The 21,921-nt window shown below is 41.8% G+C and overlaps 1 protein-coding gene across 1 annotated transcript in view; it reads left to right on the forward strand.

The window, feature by feature from the left end:
* The first annotated feature begins 508 nt into the window (after nt 1-508).
* Nucleotides 509-21,921, forward strand: part of LOC138623547 (centrosomal protein of 128 kDa) — a 40,099-nt gene continuing 18,686 nt past the window's right edge. Inside the window, exons 1-17 of the mRNA XM_069703131.1 lie at nt 509-1,309; nt 1,546-1,632; nt 1,947-2,073; nt 2,190-2,308; nt 2,615-2,727; nt 3,621-3,693; nt 4,284-4,406; nt 6,497-6,571; nt 6,986-7,060; nt 7,222-7,369; nt 8,766-8,905; nt 10,198-10,269; nt 10,602-10,787; nt 14,114-14,302; nt 14,595-15,056; nt 16,803-16,967; nt 18,600-18,764. Of these exons, the coding sequence (XP_069559232.1) occupies nt 1,142-1,309; nt 1,546-1,632; nt 1,947-2,073; nt 2,190-2,308; nt 2,615-2,727; nt 3,621-3,693; nt 4,284-4,406; nt 6,497-6,571; nt 6,986-7,060; nt 7,222-7,369; nt 8,766-8,905; nt 10,198-10,269; nt 10,602-10,787; nt 14,114-14,302; nt 14,595-15,056; nt 16,803-16,967; nt 18,600-18,764 (2,487 nt within the window). The 5' untranslated portion in view covers nt 509-1,141. The remainder of the gene's footprint in view (nt 1,310-1,545; nt 1,633-1,946; nt 2,074-2,189; nt 2,309-2,614; nt 2,728-3,620; nt 3,694-4,283; nt 4,407-6,496; nt 6,572-6,985; nt 7,061-7,221; nt 7,370-8,765; nt 8,906-10,197; nt 10,270-10,601; nt 10,788-14,113; nt 14,303-14,594; nt 15,057-16,802; nt 16,968-18,599; nt 18,765-21,921) is intronic.

Below are 21,921 nucleotides of genomic sequence, written 5' to 3' on the forward strand. Positions count from 1 at the left end.
GGTTCGTTTATCATATAAAGGCTGTATTTCCAAATATTGTCTTTGAAACCATGCATTTTTTTCTATTGTAAAATAAAGCAAACCAGTCTTGACACAAATCTTCTTTCCACTATATTTCATAAAGATAAAATATCTTTTTCACTTGTCTATTTCATTTCTATTTGTCTCGTTTCTTTTAGTATGCTAGTAGTAATAGTTGTTGTGATGTTAGTCCATTCTTAGTTATTGTTAGTTAGACCAAATAAGTTTGTGGCTTCTCTTGTCTCTTTTTTCATTTTCATATGAATGTAAACATGCATTTTCTTTTCTTTTCTTTTCTTTTCTTTTCTTTTCTTTTCTTTTCTTTTCTTTTCTTTTCTTTTCTTTTCTTTTCTTTTCTTTTCTTTTCTTTTCTTTTCTTTTCTTTTCTTTTCTTTTCTTTTCTTTTCTTTTTTCTTACTGGAGAGCGGCAGTACTGGCGCAAAAAGCATACCTTTGGACAATGTAGTTTACAGATGTCGCGCTTCCACACTGTTCCACCGCGGCCCGCCTACATTTCCCGGCGTCCTTTGCGGCCGCTGCGGTCGGTTTGTTTTCCTGCTCAGACGCGGCTAGTTCAAGTTGCCACAGCACGGTGAAGCCGAGGGTTGTTCTTCCGTTAGTTATCGCCCACGGAGCGAAAAAGAAACGTCTCCCGTTGTAACGTATTTCTAACGACGCCATGCATTTCTTCTGTTTGCGTTTGATAGTTTTTACAGTATTACCACGAGGTTGAAGTAGTTGGCTAACCCCTGGTTAGCCAGCAAGCTAACGGCCACGGTAGTCGCCACTTGTTGCTATCCAGGAGCAGCATCGCCCACAGCAACGCCCCGGGACGGAGCTTGAACCGGGAGAAGATCATTTGAATCGTCGCGTTTCGCGGCTCGGATAGCGGGGTCGTTAAAAGTGACGATGACTCGGCTCCCGTGTCGGTTTGCCGTGTCAAAATTACACAACGCAACGAAAATGAACAACCATCGCACTTCGTCGGTTAATCCGAGCACCGTTAACAGTTAGCGGTTCCCGACAAAGCGAGCGACCATCACTTCTTGTCGTTATTTGAACAGTCAGACGGTTTGGTTGTTTTCGTCTCCCACCTCCCGCGGACATAACTGGTCTGGACATGGATACGTCCAGTGAGTCGGAGTCGTACACACTGCGATACAGGCAGCGGGGGCGTGAAGCCCACCGCAGGCCTGGCCGGGACAGTGGAGGAGCCGGTGGGACTGGAGGAGCCGGCCGACCCGCGGACATCTCGGAGAAGATCAGCACCCTGGCGAACACATTACAGGTACTCTGCCCTGCGTTGGAAGACAGACCGGTGCGTCTCTTTGGATTTCATCCACCTGAAAATAGAGAACAGGGAATCTGTTGTGTGAAGTGTTTTTGCCCCATGTGGAGTCCACTACCTACTATGATTCAAGACCTACTGGCAAAAAAAAAGCATTTAGCTTCCCCACACACATGACTTGTTTTGATTCATAGGTTGATTTCAACACTTGTTAACTAAAAGTCTCTTTCTGGTAGGACACCAGCAGAAACCTGACCAAAGTAGACAGGATGCTGGGTCAGTACAGAGAGCACACCGATGATCAGGCTGAGGCCATGGCGCTGGTGAGATACCGGTCATGTAATTTAATTTATTTACTTCAGATATTACACACCTTGAAGATTGAGATGGTTTGATGCAGGTCTTCATGTCAGATTTGTTACTGTTACAGCACTTTCTTCCTTACTGATAACTATTTCAGCTTTTAGCTGAAATCAAGAAAACATTTTATAAAAAAAGTCACCTTTTTATTTTACTTTTATTGTCATTTCTAAGAGGATATGATTTTATTCATGACACCTGTTGTTCCTATTATTTACCATATCTTTTTTTTCTGGCTGATGTCTACAGCTGTAAAACTTCTGCTTTTCTGCACCAGCTCAAGGAGAACCTGGAGGTGTCAATCAGTCAGCTGCAGACACAGAGGCTGAGCAGAGCCGACGGGACCCGGAGTGCCTCGGCCTCCACCATGCATACCAGTGACCTGGAAGCTCTGTCAGAATCAGGTCTGGAATATAATAGATGTATGACTTCGCTGTCAACTCACTTCTGGTTGTCTCTGTTATGAATCATTTGCAATGAGATCACATTGCTTCTAAGAGCTGTACATTTGGGATTTCAGAGGGCCAGCGCGTCTACCCTACTTCGCCTCTGAGGGACTACACAGGCACCCCAGGAAGGAGAAGGAGGTCTCAGTCTGCCAGTGTTCGCTTCAAGGATACCAGTCTGGCAGGAGACGATGTAAGGAACATAGACCAGCCACCAATCTGTGTCACTTGTTGTTACTGTGTGCAGTTTCAGAGATTTGCCACAAGAGGGCACACTGAGTCAGCAACATGAATAAGAAATTTGGTAAGCTAATGTTAATGAGCAAAAATGGGCTTCATACAATTTCATTCAATCCTTCATGTTACTTTTCCTCTTACAGACTGTCAGGCTATAGTATGTTTACCTTGATGGTTGCAGTAAATGTGCAGCGATGACAAGCTCTGCTTGTGTCTCATATCTTGTATTCAGTATCTGTGGTTTTGTGGCTGCCTTCCACAGACTCATACTTTGCACCAATCCTTGCGGGATCTGCACTGTGACCAGCAGAGAATGTCTCATGACCTGGATCGAGAAATCCTAAGGAGAAATAGGTATCTGATGGCAGGAGCAAAGTGAGAACACACAACACAGTGGCTCACTTAAACACTCTTGAATTTAACAGCCATTGTCTCTATTTTACAAGACAAGTCATTTTCAAAAGCAAAATTATACCAGAATCCTTGTTAGTTGCCAGATTCAACACTGAAATTTCAATGTTATATCATTTTACTTAATTGCCCTGAAGTTTGAAATGAACACTCATTATAACGGGATCTTTTTTCCTCTTTTTTTTGTGCCTACTTTAGCACTAATGAGATTAATCAGCATTTGACGCTGTAGGAGACACATCTCTTACATTTTATTAAAATGAAACACTAAATGAAGCAGAGTTTGGATGTTTGGATAAGGCTTTAGTACACACTGGTTTAGTAATCCACACTTAGTACAAGTGGACTTTTAGAAAATATCTTCTCACAGATTCTATTAACTGCTTCTCTGCAAAATTATGTAAAATATTGATCTTCTACTTTTCATATCCACTATGCATTCAAAATTCTTGCTTGAGCTTTGTAAATAAATGCATGCCTTTTTCATGTCTTTGATATCTCCTTGATGAGCGTGATAAAAGTGTAACGGGAGATTTAAAGAGACGGAACGGCAAAGTCAAAAGGCGGCAGATCTTTCCGTCACCATTAGAATTAGAATTTGATATTCTGAAGTCATTAAAGAAACCTCTCCTTCCCTGTGCTGCTGACCAGAGTGTATTGATCCAGCACCATATTTCAACATCTGAGGCTGCATAATATTTTCTCGTGGCGTCAAATTATGCATTCACGTTTTGATCAACGGTGTCCTGGAATAGGATTTTTGACAACGACAGAGAACTCTGCTGTGTAAATGTTTTCAGCCCGCTGGATTTGTCTGGTTTTTTTTCAATTTTTATTTTATTTTTTTCCCCCGTTAGGTCTGATATTGACACCAGGCGGGCGATGGAGAGCCTCACAGAGCACATGACAGCTTCCCAGAGACAGGACTCAGTGAGTTGTGGCCGCATATTTCATTGCCAACACTTCAAGTGTGCTTTCTGGCTCTGAATGTGAGAAGAAAAGCGGAGGCGTCCTGAATTAAAGGACATCACATCACAAATATTGATGGATGAAAGCTGCTGTGTAAAGAATGGAAAATGCAAATAGTTTAGCTTCCTGAATATGAAACAGCTGGGGACAAATGCTTTCCTTTTTTAAATGTAACTTTACAGGCCTCTAACTTTACCAAATATTTCACTCTATTTTCCAAGCTCTTGGTTTCTCACTGCACCATCGGTACTGTGACAAATATGCTGCTCCAAATGACAGCCAACAAGTTTAATATTGTTTATCTCGTCATGTCTGTGGACGTGACAAGATAAAGGTATTAACTGTCTTTTACAGGTGGATGTGATGCTTCCTGATTAGACGGGGAGTCGTTCCATCGTGAGCGTAATACTTCCAGTCGGTTATCGAAGCTATTTTTTTCTCGCCCCGCACTTTTAATTTCCTGTTGCGTCATTTATCACACCACGACGCCGTCCCCGCACCGGTTGATGTCTTTGCGTGACCTGAGGCGTCCTCGCTCTCGCTGTCTGCAGGTGTCGTCTCGTGTGGAGCGGCGCCTGCAGGAGCTGGAGAGAGAGATGCACGCCGAGCAAAGAGGCGCGGGGAGGGAGGGACGACCAGAGCCGCGGGTGGCCGTGTCTGAGGAGCTGCAGGAGGTGACGCTCCTCCCCACCACTCATCTCCTGTGATCCCTCCATCCCACATCTCTACGCTGACACTCTCATACGCGACTACATTCAAAAAGAGCTTCAAAGAAACAATCTCGAGGCGACATGAAAGCACATGAACTCGGTGCAGAGATGTGGACAAGATGGAGCATATTCAACTTATTTATTTATTAGGGACAACACATATTAACAAACACATAGATGCAGTCAAGCACATATGAATTAATGCAAAGGATGAATGAAGCATGCACACAGAAAGCAAGAATAAGGAGCACAAAGTAACCAACATTAGACATCAAATATAGCATGCAGACGTCAAATGTAAAACAAAGATACTGTTTGACAGGATCAAAAATATATCAAATATATTGCAACTGTTCTTGATCGTAATCAACTTTCAGGCATGAGTGCCACGAGGTTACAACGTCTCTCAAATCAATTGAAACAGTGACACTACATTGGACTACGTTGTCCAAAGTTAATGTTGTGATGCTCAGAGAGAAAAATATTTCCTGTTATGATGCAGTCGTTGTTATTGACAGCTCTATTGGACCTGCTTGTACTGTATTTTCCTGTCAAATGTGATTTGTTTCCGCATATAGAGAAATTTTGCTGATAAGAGCACGCCAGCAGCACTTTCTCTCCCCATTATGTCAGACTTGCAGCAGCACAAAGTGTCGGTCGGTTCGTCTCGAGCAGCAGTGGAGGCAGTTGGCATTTTCTTAGCGTGTTAATGCTCAATTTCCCAAGAAATCACAAGCTTTTCTGGGTGTAATCTCTGAAAGATTAAAATGGATGAATAATGGCCTCACAAAATGACAGCTGAAACATTTTGTGATTGCTGTCGAGTAATTATTCTTCACCTTTATGAAAAGGAAGTAAAAAAACAAAGAAAAAACAGTAACTATTAATGGTGTGTTTAGTTATCTCCTGTACAATTTGAAACAGTGACGTATTAGCATTTATGAATTCAGTGACAAGTGTTGTCCATCAATAGCTCATGAATACAATCACAGAAAATTGGACAAAAAACCTGCTAGGACACTGTATTTTAAATCTCTTTTCTCTAAAGCACTGCTGTCCTTTCTTGTTTCTTAAGTGGTCCCACTATTTCATATAATCCTCCTTTAACAGACTATAAAGCCCACCTTGGCAACTACTTTGATATAGTGCAAATGGTTGCTAATCAAGCAATTACTACTTTCCTATATTTCATTCCAATCGGGGGATTTTATGGGCATGATTTGTCTAAAAGCATTAATAGCTGAGAGATCTCTGTCATTATGTGCGCCGTAGTGATGTAGACTCATAGCGAAAATGCACATTATCTTCTATTATTGCTCACTTATATTTCTACTTTCCATTTAACCCCACAAATCCATATCATCCATCATCAGCATAATGTTAGTTAATGTTTTTAATAAGTGAACCATTGATTTCATGGTTATTTCTTGCTTTGAGTGTTTCTTTTTTTCTTTTCTATCATGCCTGCTGCAGTTTATTAGTCCACCACAGAGGGGCACTGTGGAGCTGTTCTGATAACTGTCGGGAGCGAGAGTTTTAACCACGCTGTGAAATGATAGCGGCTACAGATTCATTTGCATCCCTTTTGTCCATAGCGCCCTAATGGGACACCAGCAGGGCCCGAGGCAAAGGGAAAAAATGCATTTGTCCAAAAAATTAAGGGTAAATAAACAAGCATGAGGAAATGAAAAGGAAAATAATCTCTTACTACTAGAGCAGGAGAGGAGGGAGAGTGGAGGGCACATCTATTCCCCACCGATGGGCCCGCTGTGAAGTGAATCAAATAGATGAGTCACTTGGGTTGATGTTATTGCTAGCAGCCGGTAATTCATCACCACGGCCTGCTCAGAATGAGTGGGATTGAGTGGGATCTAAAGTCTTGTACAAATCCACCGTGATGCCAGTATCTACTTCCAAGAAGACAAGATGGGGAAGGAAGGAAGAGAGAGAGGGGGGAGGACTTTGATGCAACAGCACCTCTCATGTTGCATTCTTACAGTACTCATGGTAATACTAAGCTGTGGCCTGAACGTGATTTTGTTTGTGTTTTGTAGACTTTAGGGAGACGCCAAGTTCAAGCCCAGGAGGCTACAGCCAGGCTACTGAAAGCAGAGAGGGAGAAGTCCAAGGTGAATGAATTTGGTATTAAAGGGATGTTGTTTTTTTTCATTGAAAAAGGTGTGAGCCTTTTTTTAATGAACTAAACACTATAAATGTTTGCCCAATAAAAGTTCCTGCTTTATTTTTCCTTCATCAATTTACTGAATTCTCCACTTTGTAGCTGCAAATTGAATAAAGCTATTTTCCTACACTTTCATAGTTGTACCGCAATGCAAATTACTTTCATTCAAAGATGAAAGTTCTTGTAAGTCATAGCTGCTGCATCCCTCATAGTATCGTGCTGTATGAGAGGCTCATTCTGAACTCTCAAACCCAGATTAGTCACAGACATCGCACCGGGCTCCTACTGCCTCATCTCCATCTTCCAAAACACCTGTTCATTATGCATTGCCCTGACGTTGTTATTGTTGTGCTCTCCGCAGATGGAGCAGGAGCTGGAGAGAGCCAGAAGATTACTGGAACAGTCAGAGGATAGCAGGGAGTCCCTCGTTCAGCAGGTTTGTTTGTGTGTTCTGCACCCGATTGTGTATGCAACCGTACGGTAACCCTCATGGGACAAAACAGTCAGCTGTGAGGAGACTCTTAAGGAAACCTCAGTGTTGTTTTTGCCCACTGTCAGATAGTCAGATGTCTTTTTCTGTGTCTGATGGTTCCCAAGGTGGAGGACATGCGTGGTGAGCTGACGAGGACGAGGACGGAGAAGACGGGGCTGCACAGGGTGTTGCTGGAGGCGTCGCAGCCCACTGCTCTGCCACACGGTAACCACACTGACAGAGAGGGGGGACGAGGTGGACTGCAAGGGACAGGTACTGAAGTGTCAGGGGAAAGGGAGGAAGCGGGAACAGATTAAAAGACAGTTTTTGAAAAGATTTCCACGTCTGTAACCATAGAACTAGATGTTATTATGTCCTATTTCTATGGATTAATTCCTTCCTGAAGGAAATCTCCTGACAGTACCAACTGCTGGATCGAAATACTTGTCAGAGTGTGACATGGACAGGGAGGGTGAATGTAGAGCAATGGAAAAGGAGAGGCCTGATGCAGGGTCAGTGAAAGTAAAGGTGGTGAAAAGACAACTCAAGTGTTGAGAGGACAGAGAATTGATTTGGACGACAGCACAAACAAAAAAAAATAAGAGTATATTAGAAAATTATTGACACTCCAACCTTTCTGTGCTTCTCTGTTTTTTGTAACTATTGATTTTAGGCCACCAAAGTGCCTTAAGAGGCAGTGAAAGCTTGAAAATGGCAGATTCTTACAAAAGTGTCTCAAGTTCTGTCGCAGTTGAATATAGAACAAGAATCTTGGGCTGATTTAGATTATTTGTTTAAATCTGAATTTTACATAGATTGGATGAAAGATTGTTGATTAGTTTATGATTATATTATTAAATCAGCTAAGAATACTTTGTTTGTATATCAATGTCTTTGTTTTGTGATATTACACAGCTTTCATCACTTTATTTATATTCGTTTCACTTCTGTTAAATCTTGGTCCGCCCCAAACGCTGATTGACAGAGTGAAACGCGTATATGAGCCTTTAAAATAAAAGGACAGGTATAAAAGTTCAGAGACTGCACGGAGCAAGAGGGAAGCTACGGCCTTCGTGAGTAAGTATTCAAAGTGAGTTACACACATTTTTGTACTTGCGCATTTGTGATTTGAACATTGACCTAAAACTCGAGCAGTGAGCGCACAACAAATGTAGTAACACCTTTTAAAGGAGGAGGGGAGCTACGACTGTGGTGTCACGTTGGAGAACCAAAGGGCCGTGGCGCTGCAGTTCAGGTCGTTTTCACCAAACGTTGTGCGTCAGAACTGGATGTTGACAGTCTGATCCTGTGGGACGAACTCAGAGCACAACCCTGCGAATGTCAAAGAAAACCCACCTGGCTGCGCTTGTGTGAAACTCAGGTGCTGGTGTTGATCAAATCTTGGAATACTTACTCACGAAGTTTAGAGCTTCCCCTGCAAAACAGTTGCAGCAGAGTAAGGTGAGAAAATAGTTGAAATTGAAATCTGCTTCAATATGTTTCTTGTTTTGTTTACATCTATTCCACCTTTTCGTGACCTTTCTTGTGTCGACCTGCAGTAATAATTTCCAACAACAATTAAATTATGTCTCTCTGTGTGTGTGTGTGTGTGTGCGTGTGTGTGCGTGTGTGTGTGTGTGTGTGTGTGTGTGTGTGTGTGTGTGTGTAGATCGTTCAGACCTGGAAAAAGAAGTGGCAGAGCTGCGAGCTGAGCTGCGTAAGGCCTCAGTCCTGGGTGAGGTTGAAGAACTGAAGAGGGCTCTGGACCGTAAGGAGAAGGAGACGCTCCAGCTCAGCCTACAGGTGAAGGTGCGTATCAGAGAAATTGGGTTACAATTGCTATTCATAAAGCGACAAGAGCTCGTAACTGCAGTGGGTCAGAGAAGGCGTTGCATATTTTCCCTCAGTCGTTCACTTGGCTCGCTTTGCAGTATACTTTCAAGAATAAACGTGACGCATTGAAGGTCTCTCAGCTGGAGTGCTACACAAGCACGTTCTCGACTTTGCCCAGGCCAGGCGTCTTCACCCCGAGCGGGTTATTTCAGTTTGTCGGCTGCGTCTCATCCACGGTCGTATCCTCCGCCAACTCCGTGCCACTTGATCCTCTTAAAATCGTCAGATGACGTGTCAGTTGGACTAGGAGATCAGAAGTCACCCAGCAGTCATTTATCCTGCTCAAACTTGTGCGTGTCACTTCTATCACCGTAACAAGACATAAAGAAGAAAAAAAAAATCTAGGAAAAAAAAAACCATACATTCATTTACTAAGCAGGAATATTCAAGACTGTGGTTGTTATCAATAAAATGTTAGTAGAAATAGCTGCACTTCAAGCACTGGCACATTCCTCTAATCTCTGATGTTTCTTTCTCTGAAAATGTGTTTAAACGCCCACACTTCTCCTATTGCAGAGTAGGTGTTGAGAGATGAAGGGGGTGTTTGCATGTATCACCTGAGGCGTCTCTTATGGTTTTTATACCCAGATCAAAATAGACGCTGGAAATGTTTCATTTTAGTGGTAAATGAGCAAAAATGAAGCATAATGAGGAGAATAGGGTAGAAGATTCAATTTTTCAGTGACTGAATTTATATACAGTCTAATAGGTCTATGACTAATCAGTGGATGACTAATTACTGCTAACTGACAGTCTTATTCAGTATAAATACCTAATCGGTGGCAGTGTAACCTTAATTACCCTTACCCTAGGCTTCAATAAAACTTGTAACTTCAGTGATTTTCTTGGTAATGAAGTCAATCTAGAGTAACTCTCCTTTCAGACTCCCTTGCAGACCAGCTTTGTAGATGATACCATTACAAACAGCCTCAACTTTCTTTGCCCTTTCTGTTCTTGTCTTTTGTTCCCTTCTTTGCTCGCTGTACCTGCCCTTTATTCTTTATCTTTTCTCTAAATCGATCCCACTTTTTTTTTTATTCTTCTTTGCCTCCCTACTACTTTTTTTCTTTTTCCTTGTCAGCCTGAACCCATTACTTCACACTTCTGTCTCCCTTTCTCCTGCATTTTGGTTTGTTTTTTTCCCCCTCCCACCAGCAATAGTAGTCCCTCAAACACACACTGTGACCTTTCATTTCTCTATAAACAAGGAATTATCGTCAGACCTGGCGGGGCGGGAGCAGCAGCAGCTCCGAATGCTGGAACAGCTGAGGGACATACAGGTATTCTGATATTGAATTAACTGCGTTACACTAATTTATAAGTGGAGAGGTAATTTGAATCAAGGGCTCTAATCAAGGAGTGCTTTTCATAATGGAAGTTTAAATTAGAAACATGCTGTTTTTAGTTCCTCACTCTGGGCCTCAAGTTTATAAAATGATAATGTTAAGTATTTAAAACGTAATGTGGCAGTAATAAGATTCTTCAGCGCCAGGCTGGTGAAATATTCTATTCTACAAGACGCCCTGTGGATAAAAAAAAAAAAAAAAAAACATGGTTTCACGTTATAAAGAATGAATATCCACTTTATTCATAAATTCAATCATCCTTTCAGAGCCGAGGGCAGGCAGAGAGGAGAGAGACGGAGGCAATACTGCAGGAGAGCGTGAGGAGCAGAGAGGACCTGAAGACCAGGGCTCAAGAGGCCGTGCGCCAGTGGAGGGCAAAGTGCAGGAGACTGACGAAGGAGCTGGAGGAGGCGAGAGCGCAGGTTCAGTTTCATACCGACAAGGCCTCGCAGGTCGGTTGAAGCAGATACATTCATTACACAATGCTTGACACCACAGCCCACAGCGGCAGCTGCGGCTAAGTAACTGTTGATCTGTTTCATGTTGGCTTTCAACATTGGAAAAAAAAAAATCCCATTTTGACAAGTCATTGACTCGAGTGGATTGATCTGAACTGCCCTGTTCTGCCTTATCTCTGGTTATTGCTCGTAGAAAAGGTGAAATTGTGAAGCTACATTTAAAAAGATGTGTGTTTTGGCAGTTTGACCCATATTAGGAACCAAGAACCAAAATATTTCAGCCTCTACTGATTTGATTTCGACTGTTCTTTTTTTCAGTGCCGTAACTTTTTTACTGCGCAGAGCTTGTTTGAAGCAACAAAGCAACATTTTGCATCTGATTTGGAAGTTCAGTCTACAGTACTTTAGGTTTATTCTTTCATATTGACAAAGAAACCGTAACAGTATGCTTTATCTATCAGCCGTGCAGAGATGAAGCCCACAAGCATCCTGCATTAAAAATGTATGAACACAATGTTTATTGTCCAAACAGTAGCATTATACAATATAATAGCTTGGAGCATTGGTAACAGGTAAGCAAAGCTGTGACTGTTACTGACTTGAAGTAAACCAGCACTGTCTCTGTGTCCCCTGCAGTTAAGATACCACTCACAGCTACTTAGTACTCAGCTGCCCACTTTCTGTTTCTGTTGGCTCTTGTTGATGTTTCTGCTTACAATTGAACAAAGTGAAAGCTCTCAATTGCACACAATCCAGCTGAGGTTTTTCACGCTGTGGTAAATCTCGCTGCAGCGTATTGACACGGTATCAGTTGGCTTCAATGGGCAACTGCAGCGTGAATACTTGTCACTTTCGGTGTTTCCTCTCGGGTGCTGTCGACACCAGCACCCGTGTTTGCGCACACAGGCAGTGGACTCGCGTAAAACGACTTGACAACTAGTTTTTGACACCAGATGGGGCCTCACAACAGCCAGGAGGGTTTAGAGGTTCTCCCCCAACAACATTTTCAGATACATTTTTAACTACTTTAACTGCTTTAAATTATAATCAAAAACAACACGGGTTCTAGTTTTTCGCAGTACAAATTAGCAAGTAGAGAAGTGAAACAGATATGTTCACCGATGAATCAAGCAATTTGACTTTGAAGTGATTCAAAGTCAGAAGATGATTCAAATGTATTTATATTTTACGTCCTAGTAAATACTGCTTCTTGACCAACAACAGTAATGTTTACAAAAAGCAAATATTAAAACCCAATAACATCTCAAATAAATATTAGATTTCTGACATCAAAGCCCTGAGTGATGTTTAGAAAGTATGAAGAGCATAGAAATCAGCTGGCAGCTAAGTTTGAAATATTTTGATGAATTTTGAAATGCTAATCTAAACAGTTAAACTACAGACCGACAGCTTTTGTTGGCCTCAGCAGCGCGCTGTGGATGTGGACACGGCAGTTTGTGCTTTTTGAGCAGGTGGTTTGTAAAAAGTTCTTATTGGCATTTTAAGGTTTTATTGCACTTTCAGTAACGAGTGTCGTTGTCGTGGACTCAACTGTTGTGGTGTAAACCGTTATCTCTCACTTCACGTTTCACATGTTTTGGCTTCAGCTGCTGCTCCAGAGTGACTTAGCAGCCAGCCAGCTGGCAGCACTGTTAGCTACAACCGAGCCTCAGGTCTCAGCAACAGACTCTGACTTCTCTATAACTTCCATAACTTGTATGGGTTTGACAGTCTTGATCTAAATAGTGAAATAATCAATAATGTCTGCACTGAAATGCATTTCTCAACTTCAGTAGTAACGCCGCAGGCTGCGAGGAGAAAACAAACCTCGTCTCTCTGTAGTCCTGCAACTGAGTGAGATCAGAATACATCAGTGGAGGGTGGAAGGAAAGTAGGTTACTACAGTTGGCTGCAGTGATGCTGGAGAGCAGCGTGGACACGATGGACACATCACACCACAATACTACGAGGAAATGAGGAGATCGTATCGTATATCGATGTTTTTAAAGCTGTTGACTTTGTTCCGTGGACCTGCTTGTCCACCTATGAACCGGCCAGTGTTATATACTCTTCTGAGTGTTTTCACTCTATCCTGTGTATCTTATGTCCATCTGAAGTGGTATTTTTGGATGGTTGTTGGTGAGTTGTCAATGTATGCTTCATCTCTGGATTTACTGCCTACAATTGCTCCTTTAGGGATTATTTTCAATTTACATGAAATAAGGCATCCGAGTTTAGATCTCAACCTTCCATAAGAAATAGATCACTAGTCTTTTGTCACTGGGGAAAGCTGAAATATTAATAGTACTCCTGTTATCATATGTGTACAAGATTCCTGGTCCAATTCTTTACATGACCCATCAAAGTAAAAATCAACTGAAATATCAGCAAAAGCTACATTTTCTTTACCCATTAAGTGTAGTTATTGGTAAAGGGAGATATACATATCAAAAGTAGTCTGTATTATATGTCACATGCAGTCCTCTTTTGATGAAGAGAAGGAAACTGTTCTCAGCTCTAAAGGAAAGAAGGAAATGAAAATGGTATTTACATGAAACTAGTTAACACCTATTAAAACACATGGCATGAGATGTGTTCTGGATCTTCTTATAAACGCTGTTTAACCCAAACAAAGCAAAGCAGTTTCATACGTATTGATGCTTTTTTCTGTTGATGTTAATTCATTATTTGTTTTGTCTTTGTAGCATCGAGAGCTTTGCGTCAACGTCAGATTTAATGCATTTTGAAATAACTTGACCAAACAGAAGCCCCTTTTCTTTGCGTTACTGTGGTTGTGTTCAGCAATAACTGCGGTTGTTAGTTTAAAAGTCACCTCTCAGTGATTCCCAGTGCGTTTGAACTGATCGAGTTTCCTCCAAACTCCCAGTCAGCACCGTGGTGCCTCACAGACAGACGGACCGACTCCCACCTGGCATACTCAACGTGACGTGAATTAATTACAAAATCATTTCTGCCCTCTTAATGAATTAGGGGAGAGAATCAAGTGCTCAATTAAATGATTAAGTTCTGAGCTGCAGCAAAGTCTTTGCAAATTCCAGTCAAAGCCAGAGTATTAGAAGCAATCTGCCTTGAACAGACCTGACCATTGTCCCTTATCAGGAAGCTGAGTGCTAGCATTTTCCTATCAGTGCAAGAGCTGGTAGTGCATATGTTTCTCTCCCTCTGTCACTCTTTCTCTGGCTCTCATCATTATTGTCAGAGCTCCTCTTGGTACACCATCTTCCTCCTTTTCTTCAATTTTCATTCTTCATTTCTCTTTCTCCTCTCCCTCCCTCCCTCTTCTCCCTCCCTCCCTCCAGGCAGCCAGGGAAAAGGAAAGCTCTCAGGCCCAGCTGAAGGCGCTGAGCCAGCAGACTGAGGCAGCTCACAGGGAGCTCGCTGAAATCCTCGGCCGTTTGGCCCAGCGCGAGGAAGAGCTCCACCGCAAGGACATGGAGCTGTCGGAGGCTCACCAGCGGCAGTTGTCACTGCAGCAGGAAATCCAGGAGGTATTGGGACAACCTAGAAAACCAAACCACCGGGGACACAAAGCTTGCGTCTGTGTTTTTACTATAACTCATTGGACCATAGGTTTTTATTGAACAATGTGCATCCAGTCATCTTTATTGTTCCCTAAATTTGAATTCACCACCATACCTGCGAGTCAAATTCAGTTAACAGATACATTTAAATTTTTCTTTCTCATTGCATTTTAATTTTAAAGTGAATAATATAGGTAAGAAAACACCTTAAAGTCATTAGAGAGCTTTGATGAGATCCTAACAGAGCTCTTAATCCTAGATGAGGGAGGCCTCAGCTGCCCTGGAGGAGGAAACTCTGCATCAGGCCGCCATCCAAGCAAAACTCAGAGAAGAGAACCAGAGGCTGGAAGAACGAGCTGAGACCCAGACCCGTCGTTGTCAGAGGGACCAGGACACGCTGGCCGAGCTCCAGGCCGCCCTGAAACACACGACCGCAGCCCACGCCCAGCTCGCCCAGCGGTCGGCTGAAGAGGAGAGCTCCAGGAAGGGGCTCCAGAAGGCCACCAAAGAGCTTCAGGCCAAGCTGACAGCGCTGCAGGAGGAGCGGGCAGCCGTGAGCAGTCAGCTGCAGCTCGAGAGAGAAGTGCATCAGAAGGAATTGGACAACATGAAGACCACGATGGAGGACGGCCGGTTCAAGAAGGATCGAGAAGCGCAGGAGATGATCAAACGCTGCCGTCAGGAGCGAGATGAAATGCAGGCACATCTGAGGGAGGTTGAGGTAGGCCCTTTTATAAAGATGTCTGTACAGTATTTGTATGAATAGAACCAGCAGCTGGGTAGCTTAGCATGAAGACTAAAGAATAGTTGACCTGGCTTTATCAAAAAAACAGAACCAAATGAGCCATTTCCCCTCTTATTCAATTCTAAGTGAATTGACTGCTGACTGTAACTCCATATTTAGTGGTGTGAATCTTTTCATCTAACTCTTAATGTTTAAAAAAATTCTGCAAATGTTCCTAAAGGCCCCTCTCAAAAGTACTGCTGATCTCTGGATCAGATGTGACACACTCTTAATTTGTCCAATCTTTTCTGACGTTTCAAGGTGATAAGCCAGTCATAGAGATTTATTTTTTTCTTCACACCTAGGCATGGATCACAGAGTACCACACTCTAATTGACATTTAGAATATCATTGGCACACACTTCAAACTCGGCGCCGGGTAACATGCCACAGCCACTAAACATCTGGCATATTTCCGACCCAGCGAGACACAGACGAAATTCTCATTTGGAGTAATTTCCTTCATTGGCGGGGGCTCTGTCCTCTGAGTGCGGGTGAACCGAGGATAGCTGAGCTCTTAATGGTGTGTGGTGCCCTGTGGATCTTCACGGCCAATCCAAAGCTCCAAGCGTGAATATTTAAAAACCCAGATATCAGACCTCAGAAGTCTCATCAAGGCAGTGCTGCAGATAGGGGACTCCACTTGACTTACTCCCTCAGCACCCAGCCCTCTCCCACATTCAATATCTCCAATGACGAGCCCTCCTGGGTACATTGTTTCTTAAGGGGCATGGTCCTCCCTGATATGGTTGAGTTTAGCCCATTAGCTGCGCTGAATGGCATTAATATCTGACATAACTCATTGTAATGGTGTCATTTCCAAGTGCAGTAAGGACAAGGGCGTTTGCTGGGATGTTTTTGAATGCTAGCCTACGGGTGCTGCAGATGTCCCTAAGAAGCCCACCCAATATCCACATAGCATAGCTGAAAGCCCATATTGCAATTGTGATACAGTCGACTGTCAGAAAAAGCTTAAAATATTCGTATTTCCTTGTCCTTGTCCTCTCAGTCTTGATTTCTCCTCCACTCTATCTTCCCTCTCGCCGTCGTCTCTCTGTCTTAATCCCTCTCTTTCTGCCTCCCTGCAGTTCTAATTTTTGCATTTTCACTTCCAGCTCTTCTGGGTTTTTTTTTTCAATTTTTTCTTTGTTTGTGTCACTCCTGTCACTTCCAGTACTCAGTCATCCTTTTTCATTCCACTTTATCTTGAGCTGTGTGTGATAATGTTATTATTGTAGATAGAGAGCTAATGTCTGCAGCTGAGCCAGACTCTGACATTAAGGGACCGGCTTTAAAGACTGAGAACATGGTTTCAGTGTCTTGGAAATGTCATTTACCAATTCTCTTGACCCATTACATGATGTTCTCTTGTTGGTACAGCACAGAATGTCACGTCAGACCTTATTGTGAATTGAGCCTGTAGCTGTCAGACCGCTGTTAAGATCTTTGCCAGATGATTAGGGTCCACTGGTAAATCTAACATGCTGTATATGAGCCGCAAAACTGCACTTAAATCCAAAAATATATCTTTATTAATAAATAATTCCCAATTGGGTTTAAAGCTTCGAAAATCACAAGAATTGCAGACTGCCACCTGTTTTCCCTTTGGTATTCTTGCAAGTAGAAAACCACCATTCTGAAATTACCTGTGTATCATTGCCTTAAACATATAAACTCTACTAGGCAGATGCAGCGTCAAACAAGGAGCTGTGTGGGGCGCTGCACATCAAGTTGGACAAGATGAGGGATGAGTGTGACAAGCTGGCAGCTCAGCTGAGCACAGAAAATGAGGCACATGCCCTCCTCCACAGAAAATACCAGCAACTCAAACAGGAACTGGAGGACAAAGTAAGCCTCGACTCTTTTGCCATGTCTTTCAAGCATAATGATGAATAATATGTGACAGTACTTATAATAAATGTTGTCTCAAATTTTTTTTTAATATTTGAGCTGATTGCGATTAAGGACTAAAAGCAAAGAAAAGTATTTAATATAATAAATCTGACATGAGTGACATCAGTAGACATTGTACTTCCTCCTTAAACAGCAGCATGCTCTTCACAGACTGCAGATTTTGCCACGATCATGACATTTTAGCTAATGATTAACAGTCGTAAAGATAATTGTGATTAACGAGTAAAATGTGTTTTTCTGTTCATTTTATGCCATTGTTATAGTATAAGCCTAATTATAGTTTAATAATACACCTTATGAAGAAGAAGATGGGCCATTTATTGGCATTGAATATCTGAACAGATAAATATGAATTACATCTCTGTTTGCCTGTTAGACCCAAAAAGGCACCTATAATCAAAATTATCAATGTAGTATGATTATGTGTCATTCAACTGCAGCTTAACAAAGGGGGCTATTGAGATGACATCATTAAAAGAGGGCCAGTCAAACCTCAAATGGGGGAAAACGTCGTTGAAACTGTGGTGGAAATATGACATTTCTTTTAGTTTCACCGAGCTGTTTTTATGTAGATAATTGGAATGATTTTCCAAAATGACTGTGGTCAGCTCAACTAAATGCAATCAGGTGATTATGTAATATTTGTGACAGGTCTATTCACAATTTAACAATATGTTTTATCATGGCCGAATCTAGCACATGAAGAAATCACAAGACATTTGGCTGTATGTGGACAATCAGCCAGTGCATCTCTCGTCTGGGGCTGAAAGCCTGCTTACTCTTATCACACTCAGATATTCCAATTAGAAGAGCATCTGCCACTGCTGGAAATGTTGTGTCTGCAATTGGAATGAACAAAAACCTACAGGGACTTCGCTGCCTTTCCTTCCTTCTTTGCCTTAAAACCTGATTACTGTTGAGATCATGTGACCATACAAACCCAACAAAAGTCCCAAAGGTTTAGTAGTGCCAAATCAGCACTATTTTTTAAAGGCTCTTTATCAATCTGTCCTCAGGTGTTTTACAACAGCTGATGAAGTATTGAACCCCAATTCACCGCTCTGACAGGCCCCTGATAAGTTGTATGGGGCTTTTTCACGGGAACCGTGTATTGATTTGAAATCGATTGAATGCAGAAAAAGGGCCTTTTATTAATGTAACATGGGTCGTTCATTATCTCAGGGACAGGATAATGATCCATGGTCCCTGGGCAGCACTGTTCACTTGGTTCCTGTCTTCGGACTCATCGATTGGCCGTGTCCTGGTAGAGACCCTGAAACTATTGACAGTATCGGCCAGGAGAGGAAACATAACTAGATCTGTTTGTCTGAGAGGAAACTGAGTGGCTCTGATCCCCAAAGATGTTTGTAAGGGTTTATTATTCAGGGAACCCACAACAATTATTGAATTTAATCTTGTAATAAGCAGGAAAAGTGCTGCTTTACTGCATTCATCTACGGAAAATGTACTTTAATCAGTTTCTTGTGAGTCAAACAGAATTGATAAACATACTGAAAAGCGAATTGGCAAACTGTGCTCCAATCGGCTGTCTGACGCTGTTCACAGGTCGGGTCAAGCGAGCGGAGACGTGCCTCTGAGTCAGAACTTGTTAAGTTGGAGCAGAAGATGCTGCAGATGGAGGCAGAGCAAGAGTCGGTCCTCACCTCGATGGGGGAAGAACTGGACGCGGCCTGCTGCAGCCTGGCGAGGAATGGCGAAGAGAAACTACAGGTAATTCAATTCAATTGTATTTATATAGCGCCAAATCACAACACAGGTTATTTCATGGCACTTAACACATTAAAGTCCTTACAGCAGAACTTTACAATATTATACAGAGAAACACAAAGATTCCCACATAAGCTAGGAGGGAAGAACTCCTCTTTAAGGGAGAAAAACCTCCAACACAGGGAAGGAAAAACTCCCTCTATTTAATTTCCTTCTGTTTATGTTTTGTTTGGGTTTTTTACAGCCACATTTAGCAACTAACAGGAAAGGCCCAAAATTAGCTTACAAACACATACGACTGATATAACACTGGCTTGTTACTTTTTTTTTTATTTATTTATTTATTTTTTTTATACACTTTATTAATCCCCGAGGGGAAATTTCTTCTTCACTACAGCAGGGGGGCTCTCAGGGGGGAGATGCTCAATGTTGGCGTATCTACACTCCTTGTTGCTATATCCCGATCTATTATTAACTCATCATTAAACTCTGCTGGTCCACAGACTCCTAAGAAAAAAAATGTGTCTTTAGTTTAATTCATACACAATTTTCTTAATTGGTCCCTTGTTACCTTTTGGCTCTCTGTCAGTACATGCTGGACAGCTCCTGTCGTTGATATGATTCCTTTTTTACAACCAGGTCCCTACAGTATATAGGAGGCTTAGCAAGAGCAGGGAAACTAATAGGATACTAATGACATTGCTGATGATGGATATAAGAAATCAGATTGATGAGATTATCTCATACTGAATAGACAAGTTCTGGTTTATTTGCTTACAGCTGTAGTTTACTGTACATTTGACCTGATATATTGAAATAACTGTGCTGTGTTGTGATGAATCTTGTTTTGCTGTTTGTTTGGATTATTTGGGATAAATGTGCTCGATGAGACAAAAGGTCCAATGGAAATATATCGGCGTTTTTGGACAGCAGGAACTATTTCACAGTTGTAAGAGCAGTGGGAGGGAGTTATTATTGTTTTTTGGTCATTTTTTTAGCTGTTATAATAGGAACTGGAACTACATAGGAACTGCGGTGACATAACTGTGCAGTGATTGGTCGAACAAATATTTAGTTCTGGGGGGTAGGTCCTCTCAAGAAAGTCCTTAGAACTGTTTGGTGCCAAAACGCCTTTTGTTACATCTCAGTCTGTCTCTTAACCCTTCTGTTCATATTAGCGTCTTCTTAATCAGAGAAAAAAAACAAACCATCTCAAACGTTGTTTTATTTTGTGTTGTACATACGTAGAGAATATATTCTACACACATATTATGGGCTGTAAAGAGGATTTTGATTCCTGGTGACCATGGATAGAGCTCCTCCAGAACAACCTGTCTTCTGTTTGGGTGTTCAAGCTTCTAAATGGTTTATTCATGATTATGTGATTGGATCCATCCATCTTGTTTCGAGCCGTCCTCTTCTTTTTCCTTTAACTGTTCAAAGCATTACGGTCTTATCCAATGAACTTGTTCCTCTCATAATGCGTCAGAAATAAGAGAGTTTCTGTTTGGCTGTCTGAAGATTGATTCGGTCAATGATCCACTCTCACTAGTCTTCATCCAACACCAGTATTCATAAGCATAAATATTTACAACACACATACTCCAGAGTACTATATAACCACACATACCCACTCAGTAAAGCTTCTCCACAACCCGCTGACAAACACAAATATTTTTCACATGTTGCCTGCTGGAAGAATCTCCAGCCTCATCCACTAAGACTTGGTACACACTCGCTCCCCCCACCTACATGCTCCAAGCTAGTTTTCATCTGCTGCTCCAGGTTAATGAACCCGGCCCGCTCCTATCTGCTCTTATAGATTTCTCAGTCTGTAACCCACTGCCGCAGTCAGAGATGCGAGCCAACACCTTGCCTCATCTGTAATCCGTCATCTTGAAAAGAAGTCAAACTTACTAATGATTGGCCTAATGAGGGGAATCATTAACAGTTAAAAGGTGTATTAGGTTTCGGTTACCTCATAATACCCTCCTTACTTCTTCCTCTTTGGAGGCACTGAAGCAAAACGTTGTAAGTAGAGCTGCCACCAGCTAAATATTCCTCTAGTTGACGAAAAGCTGTTGATCCAAGTGAATAGTCGACTAGTTGTTGCATGTTTATTATATTCATTTAATTATTGAAATATAAATGTTTTGGAGCAACAGAAAATGGTTTAAGTGTCAAGGCTGACACAGATTGTGATAAGTAACGTTGTAGACACTGTGCTGCATCACAGAGAAATACAAAACTGAAATAATGAGCTTTAAAAAAAAAAAAAAAAATATATATATATATATATATATATATATATATATATATATATAACAAGCGTTTACAACAAAGCTAAAACTAACGACAAATGCAGTAATGATTCTGAATGTGTTGGAACAAGCAGCAAGGACACTGAACATTTAGTTCATTTAATTCCACACAGTATTTTTCTAATCTAACGGAGTTTGGGTTTTGTCTACTAAAATATTATAATCAGTTACTAAGAAGATTATGAACTAGTGAAACTGTTTTCTTAATATCAAAAAAGACTATCAGTAAACCGTTAAGTTTATATACATTACTTTATATAAGTTTAGGACCTACGATTTGACCTTCAAATGAGTTTGAAAGATGTTGTTTTATTTTCCCGTCTCTTTGTCCTCCCTCGATTCATGTCTTTGTGTCTTTTGGACTCAGCTGGTTAAAGTCTCTGCACATCATGTACATTAAGTGCAGTGCAAAGTTCTCTTGTGTTTGAATCCAGCCTGGAACATCTGCTGTTTTATTCTCTGTCTTGCTTCCTTAACTGTTTAATGAAGAGAGTAGGCCGCCGTGGTAATCTCAATGAAAACATCCCTCCCCGTATCCTTTCCACCTTCCGATAGACTTATCATCTCCGCCTTCTGCTTGTCTCCAAATTCTTTCCATTCTCACAGTGGGAGGTGAAACAAACACACTGCAACCAAAGACACACAGACGCAGATTTACTCGCATTCTGAAAGAGACGCAAAGCGTGCAGTCGCACGTTTAAATTAGCAGTGGCAGACGCATGGATTCCACGGCAGCGCTGCTGAGAAAATAGTGGCATTTCTTTCACTTCAACCCAGCAGACGGAACTTTCAACTCCCAGCTTACTCGTTCAGTTTCACCTCCTTTTTGTCTGCCACCG

The sequence above is a fragment of the Brachyistius frenatus genome, unplaced genomic scaffold, assembly GCF_029030835.1.
Source record: "Brachyistius frenatus isolate BFR_SWC_R1_liver_20210118 unplaced genomic scaffold, ASM2903083v1 Contig_44, whole genome shotgun sequence".
In the NCBI taxonomy this organism is placed as follows: domain Eukaryota; kingdom Metazoa; phylum Chordata; class Actinopteri; family Embiotocidae; genus Brachyistius; species Brachyistius frenatus.